Source organism: Pocillopora damicornis, chromosome 11 (genome assembly GCF_964200805.1).
Source record: "Pocillopora damicornis chromosome 11, jaPocDami1.2, whole genome shotgun sequence".
Lineage (NCBI taxonomy): Eukaryota > Metazoa > Cnidaria > Anthozoa > Scleractinia > Pocilloporidae > Pocillopora > Pocillopora damicornis.
The window spans coordinates 15,554,184-15,578,079 of record NC_142680.1 but is presented as its reverse complement, the minus strand read 5'-3'; the positions used below and the strand labels follow the sequence as shown (position 1 = coordinate 15,578,079).

The window sequence follows — 23,896 nt, the reverse complement described above, 5'->3', positions numbered from 1 at the left end:
GTTTTTTAAACAACTGCGCGGGTAACAGTTGGCAGTTGACAACAAATGAACGTCAACTTTTTATTTCCATGAATGGAAGCCATAAAAAAAATGCACATCGCGCGTGGCGACTGAAGCAAAATATTGAACGTAAATTCGTAACAGATTCTCGCAAAGGGATGAATCCGCCTTTATCTGATAGACAAATAAAATCGATGATTATGAACCTTCAAGTATCTAGTGTATCATGCTATCCTTCTATTTGAAGAGATAAGTTTTAATCGAAGTTGGTAAAATCAAGCATCTTTCAAGGGCGATGTATCTACAATCATCTGGTAACAAATGAATTCGCTTGTTTATCTGGTAGACATGTTAAATCAAGTTTTTTTTTCTTGAGCATGAAGTTTATAGAGCTATTCTTCAATTTGAAGAAATAGTTTAAATCACAGTTACATGTATTAAAATCGAGACATAGATTCAGAACAAAGTATCTTGGTCTGGCATTACATCTCCTTTCAGCCGGCAAAAAAGGAATCGCTTGTCTTAAGGTGTGTAAACATATCCTTTGAATTAAGGCAATGAGTTTCAAAATAAATATGTCAAGTCGATATATCAAAATAATACCGAATCGCGAAGATAGCATTTCATCTGCAACACATATAAATAAAATTTTACAGACATAAAGTAAGCTATGTTGGGTAATAATTCGATTTAAAGTACTTTTCGGGTGTAGTTCCAGGAATTCTTCGTTAAAAATGGTTTAATAAATTTCCCTCGTACATCTTAATTATTTAATTCATTTGGAACTATAGAAACAATAAAAACCTCGTATAATTAGCCGAGACATTTGCATGAATTTTCTACAAACGCCGCATTTGTTACTTCAAAAGTTAAGTATAAGGAAGTTTCAAAAGACAAAAAGATTGATTCTTTCTCTTAAGGGGGCATCATTTAAATTGTAAATATAAAAGTAATTAACAGTCTGACAGAGCTTGAATGCTCTGCTGGATAACCATGCAATCATGCGCCTTTTTCCGTTTCCTGAATTTTAAACAATGGCAAGAGTACAGATTTCGCCATAAGAATAAAATTCATTGTCTTAAGTTTGAAGTATTCTCTAGTCTGGTCTGGGTCGTTTTATCGATTGCACTGAAAACCCCGTTAGTCAAACTAAAAATTTTCACAATTAATTGCCATATATTTCTATTGATTCCAGTTGTAGGAATTTGAATTTTCATGCTGATAAGACAGCAAGTAATTGCTTGATAAACTATTCTCAAATTGTGAGGGAAATTAGTGACTGATGACTCTAGGAAATTAATAGCAGGTGAAGAACAAATATTAAAATGTTCGTCTAAATGTAATTTGTTAATCAACTACTGTCTGTGTCAGTGCGATTGGACAGTGTGCTGTAAGAACGTTTTTTTCTCATGGTTTCACTTAACGCTTTGAAATAACTGTCGCGGCAAATTTAGGACTTCACACTTTATTGACTTTTTCATTAAACTGAAATTAGCGTTCATTGTGGTTGCAACGAATCGCGGATTACCGGTGCTTGGTTAACACGGAGAATGATTGCTGCGTTCTTTTATATTCATCCTCTATTTAACCATTTCAAAACGTTGTGCTCAGTTGAAAGCGATAGGGAGAGCTAATCTCGGTCAAAAGATGAACCACGAGTCTAACGAAAAGCCCGTCATCCCGAGGAAAGCTTTGAAGGAGATAAGACCGAAGCTTGGTGATAAATTAAATAATTTGGACCAATCGGCGGAATTGGCAGAAAGGAAGAAAGGAAAGCCACCATATTCGTACATCTCTCTGATAGTGATGGCCATCTTACAATCGCCCAATCGCCGTCAAACGTTAAGTGGCATCATCGAACACATTCAAAAGCAGTTTTCGTATTACAGCGAGAATTGCCCTGCCAAAGGATGGAAAAATTCCATCCGCCACAACCTCTCCCTTAATGACTGTTTCGTGAAGACGTTCAGAGATTCGACGAACCCCAGCAAAGGGCACCTGTGGTGTCTTCATCCACAGAGCACACACATGTTCGAAGGTGGAAGCTTCATGAGAAGGAAGAAGCGCTTTAGAACTGGCTCTACAGACGATGAAGAGAGACGCGTCGTGCCTAACAGCAACATTACCCTGACGTCATATCATGACGTAATTCACACGTCACCTCACGACGTCATCTCATCGATGTCCGTGCCGGGTAAAGCTCCATCCAGGCCTTACTTTATGGGGCAAGAAGAATGGAACCGAGAGTACCGTTACAAAGAGGATCTCGATATGCAAGTAAGTTTGTACAAACACTGTGTTCCGTGGGCAGCACAAGGTGGAAAAGTCAAATTATCGGCTACGACTAACAGCGCTCTTTGTCTCATTTGCACCCACTGCACTTGTTTCTACTGATTATAAAAACATGTTACGTGTTTTTTAACATGGTCTGGAACTATTGACTGCAAAGAAACTAGCGCACAGTAGATTCCGGTCGAAACTCATGAAACCAACAACAAAACAACAACAATAGTCATAGAACCTCCTTAAGCTCAAAACAAAAACAAGCAAAATTGCCTGAAGCGCATGAAGACACCCAGTTGCACTTCCCTAAGTTTTATTGGTTTTCATTCTACACCCTTCTACATTCTTAGAGGGTGGCTAGAGTTTTCTTAGGTTGAATCATGTGGCGAGGTACAGCAGTTTTCAATTGACTGTCTAAAACCAGTCATATCAAAGAAAAACATTATCATCAGCTAATGAGAACTCATTGAAAAAACAGGCAGACTACAAAAAGCGCGGGAAAAAGCGGGTAACCAAGGCACGATTGGTATTCGTTTTACGTCTGATTGACTGAGAGAATGGCACGAGTTTTCTGGACCAATCACAGTGTGAGGTAAAGCAAAAAGGTAGCAATCCCGAATTATTTTTTGACAGTCCATTGAAAATCGCTCCAAAGCAAAATCAACGCAATCTCGAGTTATCTTCGTTAGTCTTCCTTTCTTTTGCAAAAAGAGCAAAGCGATAGACGTGGCTTTAATCACTGTACAGCAATTTTTGACATATTTAAAATACACGATGGAAAAGTGCACTAATTAGAGTACAATTTTCTTCGTTAAAAAAGGATGTAACCCACCAAAACGAGTAAGCACGTGTAGATTTTAATCTCGTTTCCTTCGGTTAAATGAAAAGTAAGAACACATTATATCACTCCTCTAAACTTTTGTGTAGTACACTGAAGTTTGGCTTCCAATGGTAAAATGAATGTCAATATATCAATTTTGAAGTTCAACTGTAAATTGTGAAATCGATAAAATACGTATTACAATAAAATATTGATTTTACTGTAACATGATAATATATTAGATTAATGAAACAACATCTTTTCAATAAACAGATTCAATTAAATTCAGAAAAAATTTCGTTTGTTGGGATTCCACGAACACCAGTCTCAACTGCAAAATTGTGATAATATTCTTTGGTACTAACTTTATGATATATTAATTAAAAGTTTTGTGATGAAACGAAGATTCAACTGATTGATTTTTTTTGCTTTTCTTTTTTTTTTTTTTTTCAAAGGGGGGGAGGGGGGAGGGGAAGGGAGGTAGCGGGGTCGTTCGTATCTCCCTGGGAGGAAAGCATACCAGGGGGATATAAAAACCCATGCCATAAAAAACCCATAAGGGGTCATCGGATACCGAATATTTGGGTAAAAAAACTGACGGGATAAGGGATATTTCAAATAGAGATTCCGGGATATTGAACTTTAGGGATACAGACCACACGAATTAACGGGATACGGGACATTTAAGCCAAAAATTAATAGGATACGAGATACTCAGACCCCCCCCCCTCCCTCCCCCTAATGGACCCTCCTACCTAAACGTCATTGTCCATAGGCTCGCAACTCTCCCCCACCAGGACTCCCTGGGGTGAGCAAATCCAAATATCGCCGGTGTTCTTCTGCCAGGTCAAAAGTTCCTGGCGTAGCTCTTTAAACACACTCTGATAGGAGGGTTTGTCGATCAGGTTTTTCAGTTCTTTAGGATCAGTGTTCAAATCATACAGTTCCCACTGCGTCCGGTAGTAATACTGATCTAGAGTGCGATACCATCCCGTGGGTACCCCGCGTCGGGTGCGGTTTAAAAGGTCTACGAACGTGTCGGATGTAAAAATGTCCAAGGCGATGGGATATGGCATCTTATACGCCAGGTTATGGACAAGTTTAAGATTCTTCTTTTGAAGAACTCGCATCGGGTAGTACATAGTCACCTCGTGCATGTTGTGACTGGCAAAAGCTGTGTCCCATCCGGATGTCGGTTCTTTTTTTAACACCGGCAGTACAGAGTTCCCTGTTAGCTGCACCTCATTGGGCCCAAAAATCTTATAACTGGGGTACTCGATCCCAAACCAATCCAACACCGTAGGCACTATATCGAGGAGGCTCACCATAGCGTCACTTATCTGTCCCCAACGTTCAGGAGCAAAAGGGGACGAAACTAGATAGGGCTCTGCCATACCAGGATGATACAGGTTCGTCTTAGCACCAGGAAAAGGGATCCCATTATCTGAGCTAAAGATGACGAGAGTGTTCTCTTCAAAGCCTGCCAGGCGAAGTTCCTCTAAGATTAGTCCTATGCCCTGATCAAGACGGCTGATTGTGGTGTACTGCTTGGCAATCTCTTCCCTTGCTGCTGGGGTGTCTTGTATAAAATATGGAACAACCACCTCCTCAGGGGAGTAGTAGAGGGGCTTCCAGTCAGGGATGACACCCATTCCAGGCTCGCCGTTCCCAAACTTCTCACAAAATGGCCCTACAACAATTTTTTTTCAGATACAGAAGATACAGGACACAAAAAAATGCCTCTTAGTTTCATGGCAGTATGCAGAGAACGTGTCGCATCCTCAACCTAATCCTGCCAACTAACGTGGCTTGGGCATGATTCTTGCCTCAGTGGATTAAAAACTATGATCTCACACCAGCCCATGTTATTTATTGTACCCACTAGCTTTTTTATAAAATGTGAAAAATTGTCCCTGAATTGCTGCCTTGACAGACACATTTTCTACAAAAATATATGTTAATCTCAACCCACTCAGAGAAACACAAAGCCCTGGACAACGATCACCCCAAATTACGTTTCCCCGCTGTCAAGAATGTGCGTCAGAAGGAGGAGCACTAAAAGGGAAGTTGTGTCAAAACTCTTTGAGACTTTCTCTGAAATTTTACAAAAGTGGTTGGAAATCTTTGAGTGCCTCCAATATGATTGAGTACCGATCTGCATCAAATAATCTCATGCCTTTGCTTTAAAAAGTTTAAAATCAAGTTCTCACCATCAAAAATTTAACTTAAGACTCACAATATAGAATGTGCAGTACTCACCATACTTATTTCCAGCACAACGATGGGGATCAAAAAAACCCATGTACAGAAAGAATGGCCGTGTATCATTTTTTGAGCCTTCAAAAAACTTTCGAGCAAGGTCCTTCATATGGGTGATGTTGCGGCCACATTGAAGCAGCTGGCAGTTCTCTTCATCAAAGGCAAATTCAAATGGATACACCTATAAAACAATTACCCACAATGAGCAGGATTTCATTTATTTAGTACTTCTCTTTACTGTCTGCTATACAGTTCTTTTTAGGTTAGTTCTGAGAATTTGATTATGAATTAACTAATAATCCCCTTGTTGATAATTTTCTGTAGTCTCGTCACTGCTTGATATTGTATTGATGTTGTGAGGAGAGATTCTGTCTTGATCACTCGTGGGAGTTAAAGGGTTAAGCTCTTTTGATTTTGAATTGTAATGGTGTTTCCATTTTGAAACAATTTTGTTACTTGATTGATTAACAAATCTGAAGAGAATAGAGAGTGGGGAGTCCTTATATAAAATAGAATATCTACAGATTACAATTTTACAGAGATAGGCAGCTCAGCAACTAATCAACTTCATGCCATCAGAGGTCCCAGCTGTGCTCACCATATCAGGTCCCACATGTTTCTTGCCAATGATTCCTGTCCGTACATTTCCCTTTTTTAATATCATAGGAAGGCTCTGGACTTCATCAAATGAGTTGAAGTGATGGTACTGATGGTGGAGGCCGTACATACCATTCTGGTGCTGTGGAAGACCTAGAGCCATAACAGAAGTAATTTTTTGAGTTTCTCTAGACAGCCTGAGGTTATCCTGATCTGCATAGCATTAAACCTCTGACTAACAGAATCAATCAAAATCTAACTTCTCCCAATAATATCCTTGCATTATCTAGCAGACAGGGAATGAAACTATCCCACTCAAATTTAACAGAAAAAAATTTGTTATTTTGACCTAACACCAAATTCTCGTAAGCAATTGACAAGGAAATGTGCAGCAGCTATAGAGAAAAATTAAAAGTAGACAGTCAAAGACTGTGTGTGGCTACTAGTATAGCTCAATTTTTATAGCATTGAAAAGAACTAGAGGTTGTATAATGACACTGGAAGGTAGTATGGCAGAACATTTGTTTGACATAAAAAAACAAAAAACCTGCTGCATCCCACATATCTATGAGTACCTGCTGTTCCACAAGAAGAAGGTGATTCAAGAATATATTGTTGAATTGACATTCAACTAACAATTAAATAGTAACAAATAATAATATTGACTAATAATAATGATAATTTTGTAATTTAAAGGGCTAGCTCAAAAGCCTAATGGTTCCCCTATCCTCTGGGCTCCAATAATGATTACCTATGCTTCTTTTAATTTTTCTTGCCAATGATAAATAATTTTCCTTTTATATGTAATTCAGTTCCTTTTAATTTTGCTTGCTGATAATAAATAATGTTCCTTTTTTAATGAGATTCAACTTTTTGAGACTTTTGTTTTAAACAAAAAGGCATTCTGCGTTTTAGGATATTACGTCATTCCGCGTCTTCAGATATTCCGCGATCCACTGTTCCACACTTTATCATTCTGTTGAATAACTAAAATTTAGCGGCTGCTGATTCAAACGTTTGAAAGGAACAAAATTTCCTATGAGCTTCCATGATGTGCAGATCACATCTATTGATACATTTTCCCCAGGAAAAAGTTTTGTTTTAAATTAAGTGTCGGTGGATGCCACTGTGAAATTATTCCCAGATTTTTTGTTACCTTTTGTAGTCGGCAGGAACTTAAGAGATTACATCGTCTGATCTGTACAATTCGCTGATTTAAACGGTAATTAATGCTCTCTCTTCAAAGAAAAAAATTGTTCTTAGTTTCATAATGGGCCGTTATCACCTATTAAGATATTTCTGCGAGGAAAAGCGTTTGGTTTTTAATCGCGCGCAATGCTCAAAAGATTGTGAGATGTTGAGTTCTCTCCTTTTGTGATTTTGGCTTAATACCCACTAGCGCATTAAGTTTACATCTCTTATAGGAGGCAGTAGCTACAAAAAGCAACTAGCGGCATTGTTTCTTTCCCTGGAAAAGATGCAACTTCACTGCAAGTGCTTCACACCCTGTAGCATTTCCACAACTAATACAAGATATATTGTGCATGCACCCTTACTAAACAACAGGTAATTTAAATATATTGCATTATTATCGTATAATCAGCCAAGTTCCAGATTCCATTCATTATGTTATCAGCATTTTGTTTGCAGCTTTGATTGCGACCCATGCTTTTTTCTAAACAGGATCGCTAGTGGACAACTGAAAACAGAAACATATCAAAATGAACATGTTTCTGCGGTCCAGGCCCAAAAAGGGTCCCTTCTTTAAATTTTGTTTGCGTTCCGTCAGGGCCAAAGATCATGTGACTTACCTCCTGCACGAAATTGTTCTCGATATGAATTGTATCTCAAGCTACCGCAAAACTTTCCTTGCAAAACGAATTTTCTTACCTGTCAATATCGTTGACCTACTTGGAGAACAGCTACTAACAGAGGTGAAGCCATTCCTGAAAATCACACTGCGTTTTGCGAATGCATTTATGTTCGGGGTCCTGCAAACTGTGTTGTTGTAAACTTGAGTTTCGAAGCCGGCATCGTCTCCGATGAAAACTAGAACATTCCTTCTTTTATCAACTTTATCCTCTTTGGAATACGATATAAAAGGCAAAACTAGTAAAATTACAAATAAAAAGAACTGTCGATGGTACATTTTTGAGAGATACATTTACGCGATGTCGCTCGACTGATTGCGTCTTAACAAAATGATTGATGCGTGAAACCGGAAGTAAATAGGACACATTTGAACCGGAAGCGTGGATACATGGCTATGACGTGTCGGTAACGAGGAAAAACCGGCAAGCCGATCGAAGACATGGCCACGAGTTTAGGAGCAGAAGCATTCCGAATAGTTCTTCTGTGCTCGTTATGGTACACGATCAGCTCGACGAACAATGTCATCGGGAAGAAGATACTGACAGATTTTCCTTTTCCTGTTACCGTGGCCATGGTTCAAGTCGTCTCAACGGCCCTATATTTGTCGCCAACTCTTCGTGTTTGGAGTGTTCCTCCTATGAAATCTTTGCCGAAATCGAGTCTTCTGAAACTGATCTTACCGCTTTCCTTTGGAAAGGCTTTTGCTGCGATAACGGCACATGTCAGCATATGGAAAGTACCTGTCTCGTATTCTCACACGGGTAGGTTGATATAAAAAAAAACAATAATTTTACAAAGATAGGTTCTTATTATTTTAATAAACATCGGAGAAGAACTGCTTCAGGACTAATTTAATTGATCAGAAAGCTTCAAGCAATTTAAAAAAAAAAGTTAATATTTGTTACTCATTCCTAGAGTTTATCTTAAGCACGTTCTCTGTGATTATCAGCCGTTCAAATCTACAGGCAATTTATTCAAGTTATGTTGTTGACCCGTGGAAGTGCATATTGTGATACAAATCAGGCAACTCGTGGCGTTTTGGTTTCCACTTCACGACGCGACGTCATTGAATTAGAGGAACAGCTGTGCTAATGCTGACACTCGATCTCAATGATTTCAGTTTTATCGGCGTTAGTTGTTATATCTTGACAAATTAACGTAAAGCAGCCTGTTCAGCAAGGGTTATCACGAATGATTATGGATTGGTATTGAAACACAATTGAAGGTAATCCCGTATCCAAGAAGCGAGGAAAACGAGTTTTTGTCGTGATTCACCATCAAAGCTTCTGGATCATAATTTTTTTTCTCACGACCTTGATGCATGAATGGTTTAGCAGTGTTACTGTTAGGAGTAATTAGCTGCTGGTCACTCTTACGGTTCATAGTGTTAACTCCGCAATGAAGGTAGCACATCAGAAAAGACGGTTGTTGCAAAGTAGTGTGATACCAAGTGACACCTCAATTTTTTTATTTTTTTGTGTTAGGGTTTTTTTTTTGTCTCTGATTTGGAAACATTAAAATCACAGAGAGATCACACTACTTTTACTCAAAGGGTACAGAATTCTTTCAAAAAAAATTTTGTTTTTCTTGTTTTTTTTCCAGGAAGAATATTATTCCTTTCCTGATGTGTTGTCCATCGGTTGTCATTTGTAGCTTTTTTTTAAAATTTAATTTCTTTCAAAAGAATGTCTAAGGTGGCTTAGCTCCTTCGATTTTTCATTTTTTAAACATTTTTTTTAAATTTAAATGCATATTTTCTTTTCTTTTTTTTTCATGAATCTTTATGGATACTACACTCAAGTTAAGGTAAGTTCAGTTCACACTTAGGACAGATTTATTTTCGGAGTAGTTTAATATGGAGAAAGTGACACCTGAGGTGGTCACCTCAGAGGTTCTGATAAGGAGAATTTGTTTAACAATCAAGAGTTTCTTTAGTTGGTGATCATTTCCTTTATTCTCATGACCTTAATATTTGATTTAGGGATGGTCTGGTCAGGAGAAAGTCACCTTTAGGGGTGAAAGAGATTTTTGGAAGAAACCCTATAACCCTAACACTATGATGTATAAAGTAATCTTGTGGGAAGTTTCAGAAAATTCCTCTTGGTATTTCTACACTTTTCTTTGTTATGAATTTTAACCTTACATTTTTGTTTCTATGGGGATCCAAATCATAATCAACTATTTATTATTTCCATTTGATACTGGTGATGTCATCAAAAATAACATCAGGTTCTTTTACTGCTCTAAGTTGCTCTCAACTGTTTTCTAAAATCTTCAGTTGTTCAACTGTGGATTAAAAGGAAGTTTAATATAAAGATACCTGGAGCTTTGAAACACTAGGAGTCCATGGTAGATGTATTTGCAATTCAGATCAACAGACAAGTTAAGTTAGAGAAATTAAAAATATGATTGTCAATATTATTATTCCCAGTGGGATCAATTATAGCTTACAATCTTGCTCAAAAGAACCATTAAAAGTTTTGCTCATATCTTTTTACAGGCAACAATGCCAGTCTTCACAGTTATTCTATCAAGAGTAATTTTAGGAGAAACGCAATCAGGAGCGGTGAGTTTATGCAAATCTTTCGTTGTTATGCAGCCAAGTATAATAATAAATATCATTTATTTAATTCTTTCCAAATATATTCGGTTTAAAACTCCATTGAACTGGGGTATCTCAAAACTGGCAACCATCCAACTCCCTTCTCCCCTGTTTTCTCACATTTCATGAGTAATTATTGCTACTGTCTAACTTAGGTTTTTTTTCTTCTTTCTTTTTTGCAATTTTAATTGTGAGATGTTGTGTCTGATGAAAAAAAAACTCCTAAATGATATTCTTCTTCATTCTAATTGCCTCTCTGCTGGATAGTGTATTGATGTTGTAAAGAGATGTTATTTCTTCATCTTTCCTTGGGGTTTAAGTCTGGTTAACACTTGTACATGTAGATGGATGGATTTGTGATAAATCATGATTTGTTTTGTAATTTGCACTTCATATGAATATGTTATGTTCATGAATTCATTCTGGTCATCATGTTCACTATTGACAGTTGTTTGGTGCTCTTATTAGGTTTACTGTTCTTTAATTCCCATTGTTGGTGGAGTCATGATTGCCACAGCCACGGAATTATCTTTTGACATGGTTGGTCTTCTTAGTGCCCTGTTAGCAACCTTTACTTTTGCTGTACAGAATATTTTTACTAAAAAGGTAAGCACTGCCTCTCCTCCCTCTACTATTGTACATCATTCATTTCTCCCTCCACTCCCCCTTATTTCCTTCCCTCTGTCCTTTTTCTCACTCATCTTTTTCTATGGATGATTGAGCACTTTTTTGAGCTCAGATTAAAATTTCAATAATTTAACTGTAAACAATATCATTGGGGCTTTACAACAGGTACACTGCAATGTATGGAATTTTTATTTTATGTCCCTTGCTAATCTTACAGCATTGAAGATCCAGACAACTGGGGCCTGAGCCTCATTTTCTTGAATCTCATTGCATAGTTAGGACACTTTCTTTACTCTCTATCGTAGCACCAGTGGAGTCATTTTCCTGGATTTTCAGATTTAGCAAAAGTGACCGTGCACCAAAAGGCAGACAGCCCAAAATGATGTCTTTTTTCACCCTTTCTCTAACCTGCTACTCACCCCTTGCACTCTCCTCACTCTCCTCTTGACTTGTTGTTCTGACGGTTTTCCTGACAGCACTAAAAATCCATAAAATGCCTAATATCCATAACAACCCTTTAAATGCGGAAGGAACAATACAACTCCAGTTTGACTCAACACCCCCCCCCCCTCAAAAAACTTTATTTTTGAATGCAGGACCAAACACATTACGTCATTAAAATTTAGATCATTTAAATTAACTAATGAGTGCGCACCTGAAATCGAACAATGGAAATGAAACAAAGACAGTGATTGCACAAGTGCTAAGGCAGAAGTGCCAACAGATTTCTTTTAAAGTCTTTTTATAATTCCATAGAGGCAAAATTGGTCACAACACTTGTTTTTGTCTCTTCTTGCCCAAGAAATCCCACAAAAGGCCTCTTCTGTAGGCTTATCTTGGGCTAGAGCCTCTAAAATTTTTTTCTTCAGCCTTCTCTTACTTCACCCTCCCTGGCACCCCCTTCCCCAGTCCTTCTCTTAACCTTTTTTTCTTTTAATTTATATCTGCTACATTTTAGTTGTTTTGCTGTATGATACTTCTTCTAATCAAATTTCATGTATTTATTTTTTTTAATGATCAGGCACTTAGAGACTTGCAACTGAATCACTTACGTTTGTTGTTGCAAATGGCAACTATAGCATCTGCCATGTTGCTACCTGCTTGGGCACTGTATGATCTAAGAAGAATTATACTTGAACTTGAATCGGTAAGCATAAAAATATAATCAAACTTTTTCTACATGTACACTTTCTGTTTTGCTGCTTGTGTGTCACATTTTGATATTGCATTTAAAAAGGTTACCTGTATGCCTTATCCTTTTCCCTTTACATGAAGTATCACTTCTCCCCCTTGGATGGTTTGTGAGTCCATTGCAAGGTTACACCCCCTCCAGAATTTCATCAGGGTTTACTGATATTTTGCCAGTACCCACTTATACTCCTGGGTAGAGAGAGGCATGGTGAAAGTGAAATGTTTTACCCCAGAATACAGCAGAATGACCTAGCCAAGACTCAAACCTAGACTCTCCACCTGGAGTACAGCACACTAACTTTTCACTCACCGGTGAAAAGCTTGTACATGTATGTGGCCAACATGTATTTCACACCAACTGCTCCTTCTTCCCCAAGCTCAGTGCTAGAACCTCTGTCAGACATTTGGTATAGGTGTAGGTCTGGTGTCTGTTCCCCCCTGTGTTTTTCCAAATTACATCATTCTTTTAATACCGTGTCTGATAATGTACATGAACAATTGCGCGATTCTGATTGGTAAAAACGAGTGAATTCTCATGTAAGATGGGTGCAAAGATGTAAAACACGTGCAAATTACAAATAGCGCGTGCACGCTTTCAAAATTTCGTCTGTACTGCCTTCCTCTTTTTTTTTTTTTTCATGTACATCATAAACAAATTATTATATGATTTCTCTTGCAGTTTGGTGAAATAAGTACTTGGTCAATTTTTCTGTCTTTAAAAAATTTACTCGTGCTTATGAACACCAAATTGCACTTAAAATCTTGTTATTACCTATTGTAGACGTAGAAAATCCAGCTAACTCAAATACAGTACAGAATAAATTTTTGGTTGATAGCAATTTGCTTTCTTCATTTCAGGGAAAGGAGGATATTCTATGGCTGTTGGTAATCTTAACGATAAATGGATTTTTAAATTTTGCCCAGAATGTGGTGGCTTTTACAGTGTTATCTTTAGTGACTCCACTAAGTTATGCAGTGGCTTCCGCCACTAAAAGGATTTTAGTAATTACAGTGTCTATAATGTTCTTGCGAAATCCCGTCAGTTTGTATAACGGAGTGGGGATGTTAGCTGCCATTTTTGGAGTATTTCTATACAACAAGGTGAGTTTCATTATCAACGATTATTGTTTGGTGAGTCAAACACAGAAAGCGACTAACGTCGTATTTCTCCTTACAATATCAGCCCTGAATCACACTTTAAGGTCACGAGAATAAAGGAAATGATCACTTTCTAAACAGCTCTAGATTATTAAACAAATTCTTCTGGTAAGCTCCTTAGGAAATTTATAAAGAAGAGTATGAGGAACATACTTAAAAGTGAAACATCCTGGCTCGTACGAAGCCATTAAAACGCGCTCTCGAGATTTGTTTCGACAGATTGGAATAGAGAGCGGATCTTGGAAATTCTGTATTTTTTTCAATTGTATTTGAAAAACTTATACCTCACGCACAGCTGTATTAGTCATCTGTTGCAAACATCAATCATAATTTTTACTTGCAGGCAAAATACGACGCCAACTGCAGAAAACACGAACTACCGACACACACGAAACACGCTTCACATTCGAATAATGTCACGAACAATCATAAAAGTTATCATCTTGTATAAGTTCTTCAAGGCACCGACTCAACGCTTGGGTTTGTATACGATGGGCAAGGTTATCGTTTCTGTTGTGGAAATGAGGTAAAGATACTGCTGGCAGTTCTGTTGCATTCATACGTCTTTCGTATCCGATGAGAAATTGGAGGGAATCAACGCTGAGGAGGTCATTTCTTGCAGCTTTCGAAGAGATCGTTTGGTGAAATCTCCTTACTTATCACAACAGAAATAATTATTTAGGAGTTTAACAGCTCCACTACGACATCATCTTCTGTAGAACAAACGTGATAACTAAATAGTGTTCTTCAAGAAAAACTTATACGAAGTCTTTCAAATGTGAAATGAGGTTTTTAAATCTCTTGACCTCGTTTCAACCCTGACAAGAAAGCATTTGAAGAAGGTAAGAGACGCATGCGAAGAAAGCAAAACAGAAGCTGTCAAATGCATCACACAATTTGAATACAGAGAGCAATTCTGTGGAATTTACCATTTCTGATGAAGAGCCATCAATGAAACTTTAATTTATACGTTATCAAGCTCACCATGGGATAATTGTTAATAATCTTTAAACCTTCTTGAGGAGGGAAAAATATAAGAAGATACAAAGGTTTAGAACGTAGAAACAAATATATATATATATATATATCTGTAAATTTATATTTATATTACACCTTTACAAAGTCGTCACGCTTTTAAACCCAACGGGCGTCAAACAAATCTATGTTTGAGGCGAATTTTAGTAACGAACATTGTTGAATTTACAGCCGGAGCGCTTTTCGATTTAGATTCTTTAGACGGTCGATGATCAAACTAAAAGATATATTTAAATGGGGTGTTTTTAGAGAAAATAAATTGGGGTATTGGTTTTATCGACTGGGTTGATAATGTAAATTCGCCACCATAGACGGTTTCAAAGCTGACAATTCGAGCGTTAGCCCTTCGTTCTAACGAAGGGCTAACGCTCGAAACGTCAACGTCAGGAAATGAAATATGACAAGCAGCCAATCATAGCTTGAAGTCAAATCAGCGTCAATCGAAAATTTTCAAAATTTGTTGGTTTTTTTTTTTTTTTTTTGAAGAAAAGGTAACTGCTAAGTGTGATTGGTATAAGAACCTCGTGCCATCATTTCAACCAATTCAGGAGCAAGATTAAAACTTATCACAACTTTGTCTGCGTTTTTTCCCGCACTTGCGCAGTTGACAGGTGTTTCCCTTGAGTTCACACTGGTTCGTGTGTAAACATAAATAAACGAACCTTGAAATTTGGAAAGCTTCTGCCTCAATTTCCCATTAACGAACGGAACGAAGAGAAAATACCCTGACACTCCTTCAAATTCATGAGCGAAAATGAAGTGTGTCCCTTTCTATTATACTTTGCGAGTCTAAGATGTTAATTTGAGCCCCAATCACGAAGACGTCTACGGGTAAGCTCGTAATCGACCCGAAATGACCTTCTGATGGATCGCGAAGTGTGGGCTTGATTGACTGTCCTTACATGTGATCACGTGACGCACATGTCAAAATCCAGTCCGCAAACCGCCCACAGTACTTACTGAAAGCTTCAGCGGTGGTAATCTCTCTGTTGACTTCACCTTCGGTTTTCAACCACGGACTAAAAGCTCACACAAATTTGTATGGCTAGTAGCAATCAAAACAAATGAAACGTTTTCTGTTTTTTCAGTGTTTTGTAAATTCTTTATTTTGAAGCTTCAAAAGAACAATAACCACAAGAACAGTAAAACAGGAGGAACCGAAAATGAACAAGAGGACGCTTGGATTAAGAAGACACGACGTATTGTGCTAGTTTCTATACTGTGTCCTATTTTGTGTAAAAAAAAATATCTTATTGCAAAGAACATTTCTCTCTTAATTATTGTTGCTTATTTTTCATTTTATCGTTTTTTTTTTCTTTATCGCCTTTTTCTGTTTGAAAGCTTTCCACAACAGCTCGTGCTTACTTTTTTTTATTATTTTCATAAATGTTTTTTTTATCTGTTCCTCCCAGTTTTGCAAACAAAGACAGTAGTATTTTTTAAGCACTTCACGATGTCTCTTTTTTTTTCTTTTTTGGTTCTTTTTTTTTTGGGTTTATTTCTTTCATTTTGTGTAAAAGTTTCATTCGTTCAAGCTGAATGAAAGAAGTAATGGCTCATCAAGAAAAAAAAAATTATTTTTACGGGCGCGACAAACAATTTACAAATGAGTAACATTACATCAAATTTCGATTAAGCCAGAATTTACACTTCCGTCTCCGGAAGATTATAAAAGTTGTCAACATCGGCAAAATCGATCCTGGTTTCAGGGCATTTTCTGTAAACGCAAAACAGAAGAGGAGATTAGACACAGGCTAAATTACATCATATGATAAGGTAACAAGCGTAAAAGGAGCCTTCAGGACGAGACAAACGTGAGGGAGGGGGGAGAAAGAGAGACCGCCATAATTTTTTTATCGCAGTCCTACTTTCCTACGCTTCTCGCCTCACGCGTTTCTTCCCTTACGCGATTCTCCCCCGCATGTTATCTGCTTTTCGCGCGTCTCTCCCGTAGCGTGACTCGACACACACGAAAATATAATAGACAAAAGACAAATTTCAAGGTGATGAGATTATTTAATGCCAAAAAAAAATAACCCAAAGGAAAATATTCTTGCAGAAGCATTCTTGTCCCAGACTGCTGCGGCCGAATGTCAATTCTTGTCAAAGTCAATCTCCGAAACCATCCATGTTCCCTTACTCATTGAGTATAAAAGTACGTGCGCCTTGCTCTCCGAGTTCCGCGAGGCACTCTAAAATCAATTTTTTTCCCATTGGCCGAAAAGCAGGGACTGCTTATAGTCTAATTGCGGTCACATGTAACATAATTGAAAAGCCCAATAGTTCACAACACTTTACCTTGGTCTATTTGGCAGTTTATGGCGCTCGGCCACAGAATTCAGAACTGTGACATTGGGACTCACTGCTTTCCTCAGACGCTATAAAAACACAAGAGTGGATATCATTTTTTTGGTCATAAGCAAATATGAAAATGCTCCCGTGAGAAACCTTGCATTAAAGTCTTTAAATTTCATATTCCGCAAAAATTTTTACTTAAGGTTGCGTATTAAACCTAGTCACAGACCTACAAGACCTCGTCCTGGTGTAGTTACGATTTTTCAAAGGGTAAAATTTGTTTCCACCCGTGGCCGTGTAATATCCTATATTTCTGCATTATGAAATACATTGGAGTATTTTTCCTTCCCCCTCATTGGAATATTAGGCTGCAGCCATTTACCCTTCGCGGGTCATCAAGGTTTCCTGACCATCCTCAAGCCAGTACCCTCTGATAAAGAGCACCCAATGACAACAATAGAAAATGATTCAGTCGAGGTTTAGCCAAGACCTTTTGATCTGGAGTCGAGACTTCTTCAAATGTCACTTGCTAATCCTGCAATGCCATTTAATTCGACAGTAAATCTTTCATACCTCTCTAAAGGATCCTTTTGGATGGAAAATTGTATAGAGAGCAAAAATGGGTATGGCCAGAAAAGACGATAAAGCCAGCAGCCATGCCACAGCTTGAGCCCAGTCGGGGTACATGTATCCATTGTACGTGATCCTCTTCCACTGGGTGATGCTTCCCAGAAATATCAACTGTGTAATGCAATGCGACATACGATCAGTAACATAAAATCTCTACAGAGAGGGGAGGGGGTGAGGTTGTGCAAGGGTGATTTAGCGATCTAAGGAGTATGCTGAGCTTTCTCCTGATTGGCTGTGGTAATAACGTTGTGATTGATCATTGGATTTTCTCGAAAGCTTGAAATTGTCATGCAACTTCACTTTCAATTCTGATTGGTTACAGGTGATTTTCAGCTTTATGCTGATTGGACTTATGTATCACAAATGCATAACCTTACCGTTGCAACAAGAGGTGTGACATATTTCCAGCAGATGACAAAGTACTTGCTGGGTTTCCTTCCAATCATATCATTGATATTATCAGAGAATTTATCAACTCCTTTAAAAAGAAAATATGAAAAGCTTTAGCTTCTCGTCAGTAACTAGGTAAAATTTTTTTAAGCACTGCTGCTCTGATGAGAGAACTCACCATATCCCCAACTGACAGCAACAGCTTCGAGAACAACCACACAAATCAAAGAAATGCCTCCACTTTGGCTGTCAAATATGTTAAGGACATAAATTCCTCCCTGATAAAAATAAAAAAAAGGAAATTAAATTATTCGAACTCTTGAAAGATGATCTCTTCTAAATAATTTCCAGTTTTGGTCATTTTAAATCAGCAACGAATCCTGAGAATCTTCAAGTAAACGCACTATTTAACTTTTTGTTTTCAATAAAAATGTCAAGATCCATAGGGCCCATTTGTCATTTAATCATAACCATTACAATTTCCACAAATGCGATTGGTGTATAGGCTACTTTATTTTTATTTATTTTTAACTAACTATTCTGCAGAGTTGTAATCGAACGGAGTAATCTCAGAAAGTTGGCCGTTATCGGACACCTGTAATCGGACAATCGAAGGAGCCAATCATATTAAGTCCACACAGCTAAATCCACCAATCATCGAGTTTATTACAACAACCGTAGCAACAACCATTTACCTTACAACCTCGAGGAATTCCAAAACGAGGAATTTCTTACTTTTGACAATGTCTTCATTGGAGATGTTTTCTCAAATAAATGAGTTTTTTTTACGGAAATTGTAAAGGTTATGATTTATTGGTAACAGGACTTCGTGTTGTCCAACTCTATCTGGAATCATACTCATAATTAATTAACAAATCTGACCCGCGCTTCGCGTTCGTCCGATTTTGTGATCACTCATATGATTCCAGACCGAATTGGACACCACTTGGTCCTATTACCATTATTAATTAACTAACCTTAGTGACACAAGAGAGCCCAATAAGATATGAAATAACACAAAGGCAGAAGAGGCATCGTCCCTTATAGGGACGAAGTTTGACGAAGGTGTCCATTACCGCCCGAATCGTTGTCTCTGTAAACACAAACTAAATATTGAAAACGTTAATAAGTTATGATTCTAACACTCTATAGTGAATTATGTTCTTAATGAGTTCCACAGTTAGTCAAAGTATAAGTGAGTCAGAGAGTCATACACTTATGGAGTCACTTATCTGGTCAGTTTCAGTCAGTCAGTCAATCAGTCAGTGAGTCATTTAACTTGTTAATCAGTCATCGAGTCAAAAGGTCACTGAGTCAGTAAGTCACTCAGACACCAGCTCAGTCAGATCAAAGATTGAATTTGAGTAGAATAATTAGAATTTCGAATGTTCTCATAAATGAGAGTAGTGAAATTTGTCTTACCTGACTGCCAAGTCCAATCGTGAAAAGCATAAAGAAGAACATCACAGCCCAAACAGGTGCAGCCGGCATTTGAGCAATCCCTTCAGGATAAGCCACGAAACCAAGACCAGGTCCTACAATTTGATTAAAACAAACTTCTTTTTTTTTTCAACTCACAATAAAGACTAGGAACCCGTCAAAACAATGAACCCCCCTTCCCTAACCTTAATCGAGGTGAAGACTGACCACGCCCTAACTTGTTATCTTACCAGAGGATACAACTTGTGCCACTTCTCTATTAAGGGTGTGGGCCATGAAGCCAATGACACTGAAGATCACAAACCCTCCGCCTACACTGGTTGCACAATTGATGCACGATACCACAACTGCGTCCCTAGAAACAGACACAAATACGTCAGGTAAACATGAAAATGTCAATCAAGTGGCCGAGATAGACTTTTCATCCCGAGTCTTTCTTCTCAGTTTGTTAATCAAGTTTACATCTGTCATTGCACGAAGGTTGACATTATAAAGTTTCTATAGACGAGCGAATTAAAGACAATAACTCATTTTCTCGCTCATTTTAAGTAACTTGTGATGTGGGAAAGAGAGAGCGCTATGTGTAAAGCATATTGTACCGTTCACAGTTGTTATTGAATTCATTGTAGCTGGCATAGGTGACCAGGCCTCCAAGGCCCACACTGAGGGAGAAAAATATTTGGGTAGCGGCATCGATCCAAACCTATAAACAACAACAAAACCAGTTTAACAAACTGAACAATGCTGATAAAGATAAAAACTGAGAGGCGTCGTGATAAATTAGGCAAATGCTTTTGTGTGTATCATCTTCTTACCAGAGCCCAGTATTTTCTTTCTCACCTGTGGCTCTAAGAGCTTTTCGACGTCTGGTTTTAGGTAAAAGATGATCCCATCAAGTGCACCAGGCAGAGTGACACCACGCACCAATAAGATACACAACACAATGTAGGGGAAGATGGCCGTGAAATATGCCACCTGTGAACAAGAGGGATCGAGATATTAACCAAAAGAAAATATATCGTGACTGACCCTGGCATTTCCTTTTAGTTAGAAAACCATTCTGGCTCATGAAATGATGTTTACCACGCTTCTGTTTTCGCCTGTGGCTCCAAGATACCAAACTTAGACTTTTTGTAAAATAGGATTCCATCGATTGCGCCTGGCACAATGATTTCTCATATCTTGTTCTATGCATCTTACTGGTCCGAGATAAGCTCATCGGAGAAAAGCAAGACGTATAGCACAAGATAAGGGAAGATGGTTGTGGTTCTATCACTGCATTATTAAAATTCTCTTATCGTGTCCTACCGCCTATTATCGATACAATAATCTAGACTCAAGCGATCATATGCGTCACGTTTCTTTTTTATTGCCATTTACTTGCCAATTGATTTTTTAAAATGTACAAAGAGAATGGAAATTTTTAACAACAAGTAAAATTCAGATGGAATTTTTTAGACTGTACTTTCTTGGTTTACCTTCCCAGAGCTCTTGATGCCTTTATGGATGCAAAAGAAAACAGCAATCCACGAGATAAACAACGTGGTGGCCAAAGGTAAACGAATCTCACCCGGCTCGTCGATGCCATTTGAAACGTCCAAGATACGACGCCTAAAAAGACCGTAAGTCGTAAAATTAAACAATTTCATTCATAAGGTGATTATCTTTTGTTTGCGAAGAAACTTATTTATCCACAGATAGTAAGAATATGCTCTTTAGGTACTGATGTCACCACTATTCAAAAATTTTTTTTCATCTTTTCGTTTGGCCAAGAGCTAACGACGTGACTTGAACATGTTTGTGTAATGGTCTGCTCATGCGTAACACTGACTGGCTCTTTTTGTCTTTGATGACATTCTACGCATGCGTAGTTGTGTAGTTGTTTCCATGCTCTTTTGTGTGAAATGATTTACCTCAAATTTACTCGCAGTTTTTTTCCAAATCTTGTGCAAAATTGTTAAAGTTAAGCAATCGCAATTTCTTGAAGGCAAATTAAATCGGTGTTAATTTAAGATTGCCAAGGCAACCTATCAGTAATGCACTGCGCCGCAAATAACTGGGTTTGTTTAAATTAGTAAGATTAGCGAATCTTTAAAAACTTACTCCCAGAACTCCTGGCTGGGGGAGACTGCGGTCATTGAGCAATTAAGAGTCGTGCAGTTAGCAGTGAAATTTCTGAAGTCCTCACTAAAGAAAAGAATATTACAAAGTTATGTTATTACAAATGAGGTCATTGTTGTTAAAAATGACATGTTCTCAAGGGTCGAAATCTTACTAAGTAGAGATTGGCGTCATTTTCCTTACGAAAAAAAAAAGTGAAATATGAACATGAAAACTGTTTGCTGATTGATATGTTGAGTAAATATCGTTTTTTTACAATCAAAGGGAGAACTTTTTGATGTCGTTATTTACCTGCAATTTGCAGTGTTCCACGAATTACCGCAAGACTTCCACGGGACAACAGAAGCAAAGGAGTGATATAGATACAGAAGACTCCAGGATATAACAACGTTGTAGTAAATAGAGATCAGGAAGGAAATAATCACCATGGCAACTCCGATACCTGCAAATGAAAGATAACGGAACATTTGAGCTGCCACAACGTGTTCACGGTGTAAAGCGCGCCTTGCATCATAAAAGTTGTGCAACACGCTACTTCGTCGATTGCGGAAACGCCTTATTCAATTTAGAGTATTCAAAAGGTGAAAATTTGTCTTGTAGAGCGTAGTAGTTGTCATTACATCTCACAGTGGAGTTGCTCATCTTTGTCTTCCATATTTAATTGTGATATCTCCAAGTTACGCTAGTGCTAGACATTATTCAGGATATCTTATACAACACAAACCTTTAAGCGCAGGGCAAACCACTGCCCAAGCTTTGATGGTACCGAGACTCAAATACTGTCCGAGGGCCAGCTCCAGGTAAAACAAAGGAATTCCACAGGTTATCAACGTCAGAAAATATGGAATTAAAAAAGTAGCTGGGAATGAAAAATGAAAGAAATAAGAATAAGCTTATATCCTAGTGCATAGTTTACGATGGAGGGCAGAGTACGCGCGGAAGATTGAAGGAGCTACATAGCTGGCGCAGAAAACAAGGTTAATATTATTCTTAAGGCATTTACAATCCTTGTCAATCTTTTCCATCCTAAGCTATCCTTGTTTATTTCCGATTTATTTTCATTTCTTTTGTTTTTATCTGTCTTATTCAAATGACATTTTTTAAATTCCCTCGAATTGAAGATAGTCTTACGACGTGTAACAGATGACACTAAATGCGGCGATACAACCTCTTTGAGTAAGATGGATTTTTCGCATACTTAATTTTGATTCTAAAAAGTGTGTACTTGTAAACTTAAGCTGAACTGCCGAATAAAAAGACGAAGCTATGATATACATCTCTAGGAGATCAAATTACCTCCACCCTTCTTGTAACAAAGATACGGAAAACGTCAGATGTTTCTGAAGCCAACAGTTTAGGAAGAAAGCTATTCTGTTGGCCTGGGAAACATCTGGCATTTCTGTATTATTATCACCTTTTTTCTGTTTGCCAGTCTTACTCAACCAGCATTTAATAGTTTTTCTCGAATTGAAGAAAGTGTTGCAAGGTGCAAAATCAGACACGAGATGTTTTCACGCGCCGACAGATGTAAAAAACGGTTTTAAAAAGTGTGCACTTGTAAACCTAAATTACACCCCTAAATAAAAAGATAATAGATATCTACGCTTTACCAAATTACCTCCGCCGTTCTTGTAACAAAGATACGGGAATCTCCATATATTCCCCAGGCCAACCGCATAGCCAATACATGACGCTATGAAGTCAGCTTTCGAGGTCCATTTTTCACGCTGTCCGCTCGCTTCAGAGTTTTCGCCCACCTCTATAAAAACGGGTTGGACCTTATTCGTCATTTTTTTAACTTCTCACTTGAATTTTTTCACTAAATTTTACGCATATAAGCTCAAATCTTTAAATAAATTTGCTTCCTTGCTGAAACCAAGGCGAGAAGTGATTATGATGCCATAGAAGGTAATGATGTAATTTAGTTCTGACGTCATTGATGCGGGAAATTGAGTATAATTAACTAATAAATCGAACTTTCTATCGATTGAACAGCTCTGCGACGAATCTGCCCCTTTATGTCATTTCCCAGCTCAAAAATTTTCACATGTTCAATTTTTTTCACTCACATGACGCTTTCAAAGTTGTTAATTCTAGAAGTATGCAAGACACGTGTCAGATATGAAGCTCGTGATGGCCTGACTCACCGCAGACTTGCGTATAGCTCAGTGGTGGAGTATTGTAGCGCGGAAGCCGGCATCGCTCAGAAAGAAATCCTCAAAATATCTCTCTCCAAGCGAACACTCTAACTGGTTCAAGTGATACTGAATCGCATCTGCCACAATTTGCCACTTGCTAAGCAGCAAACAATCTTAAATGTATAAGCGCGCGCACTTTGGCTAAGTGTAGCACTGTGCATGTCACACCAGTTCAGTCGTCTTCTTTTCATTCTCGATCGGCACAAATATTTGCATGTGGAGCTAAAACTAGGCAGAAATCTGCCATTTAACAGCTTTACATTTGTTAATCTGGTAGTTATAGTCAATTGCCACTTACGACGTGAAAAGACCGTGTTCGTCGACTGCAATATTTAAACGAAACGAGTAACTCTTCAAGCGAACAATTTCCATGATCTG

The 23,896-nt window shown here is 38.0% G+C and overlaps 4 protein-coding genes across 4 annotated transcripts; 2 read left to right on the top strand and 2 right to left on the bottom strand.

Moving 5' to 3' along the window:
* Positions 1-1,356: 1,356 nt before the first annotated feature.
* LOC113674501 (uncharacterized) lies at positions 1,357-3,503 on the top strand. The gene has a single exon (XM_027190977.2). The coding sequence runs from the start codon at positions 1,648-1,650 to the stop codon at positions 2,392-2,394; it is 747 nt and encodes a 248-aa protein (XP_027046778.2). The 5' UTR covers positions 1,357-1,647; the 3' UTR covers positions 2,395-3,503.
* On the bottom strand, positions 2,580-8,179 carry LOC113674502 (N-sulfoglucosamine sulfohydrolase). Its single transcript, XM_027190979.2, has 4 exons — positions 7,850-8,179; positions 5,961-6,112; positions 5,363-5,543; positions 2,580-4,793 (listed from the first exon to the last, which is right to left on the bottom strand). Exons 1-4 carry the CDS (start codon positions 8,121-8,123, stop codon positions 3,859-3,861), a joined length of 1,542 nt encoding a protein of 513 aa, XP_027046780.2. The 5' UTR covers positions 8,124-8,179; the 3' UTR covers positions 2,580-3,858.
* A 71-nt stretch (positions 8,180-8,250) lies between these two features.
* LOC113674495 (solute carrier family 35 member E1) lies at positions 8,251-14,720 on the top strand. The gene is made up of 6 exons (XM_089187416.1): positions 8,251-9,637; positions 10,332-10,397; positions 10,902-11,039; positions 12,082-12,207; positions 13,110-13,352; positions 13,753-14,720. The coding sequence occupies exons 1-6, from the start codon at positions 9,578-9,580 to the stop codon at positions 13,858-13,860; spliced, it is 741 nt and encodes a 246-aa protein (XP_089043542.1). The 5' UTR covers positions 8,251-9,577; the 3' UTR covers positions 13,861-14,720.
* Positions 14,721-15,808: 1,088 nt separating this feature from the next.
* On the bottom strand, positions 15,809-23,183 carry LOC113674492 (sodium- and chloride-dependent GABA transporter 1-like). The gene is made up of 15 exons (XM_089187379.1): positions 22,939-23,183; positions 22,045-22,179; positions 21,612-21,762; positions 21,303-21,386; positions 20,678-20,810; positions 20,040-20,174; positions 19,799-19,902; positions 19,430-19,554; positions 19,182-19,294; positions 18,737-18,865; positions 17,938-18,037; positions 17,747-17,847; positions 17,313-17,480; positions 16,743-16,822; positions 15,809-16,161 (listed from the first exon to the last, which is right to left on the bottom strand). The coding sequence occupies exons 1-15, from the start codon at positions 23,108-23,110 to the stop codon at positions 16,089-16,091; spliced, it is 1,803 nt and encodes a 600-aa protein (XP_089043505.1). The 5' UTR covers positions 23,111-23,183; the 3' UTR covers positions 15,809-16,088.
* Between the last annotated feature and the right edge of the window lie 713 nt (positions 23,184-23,896).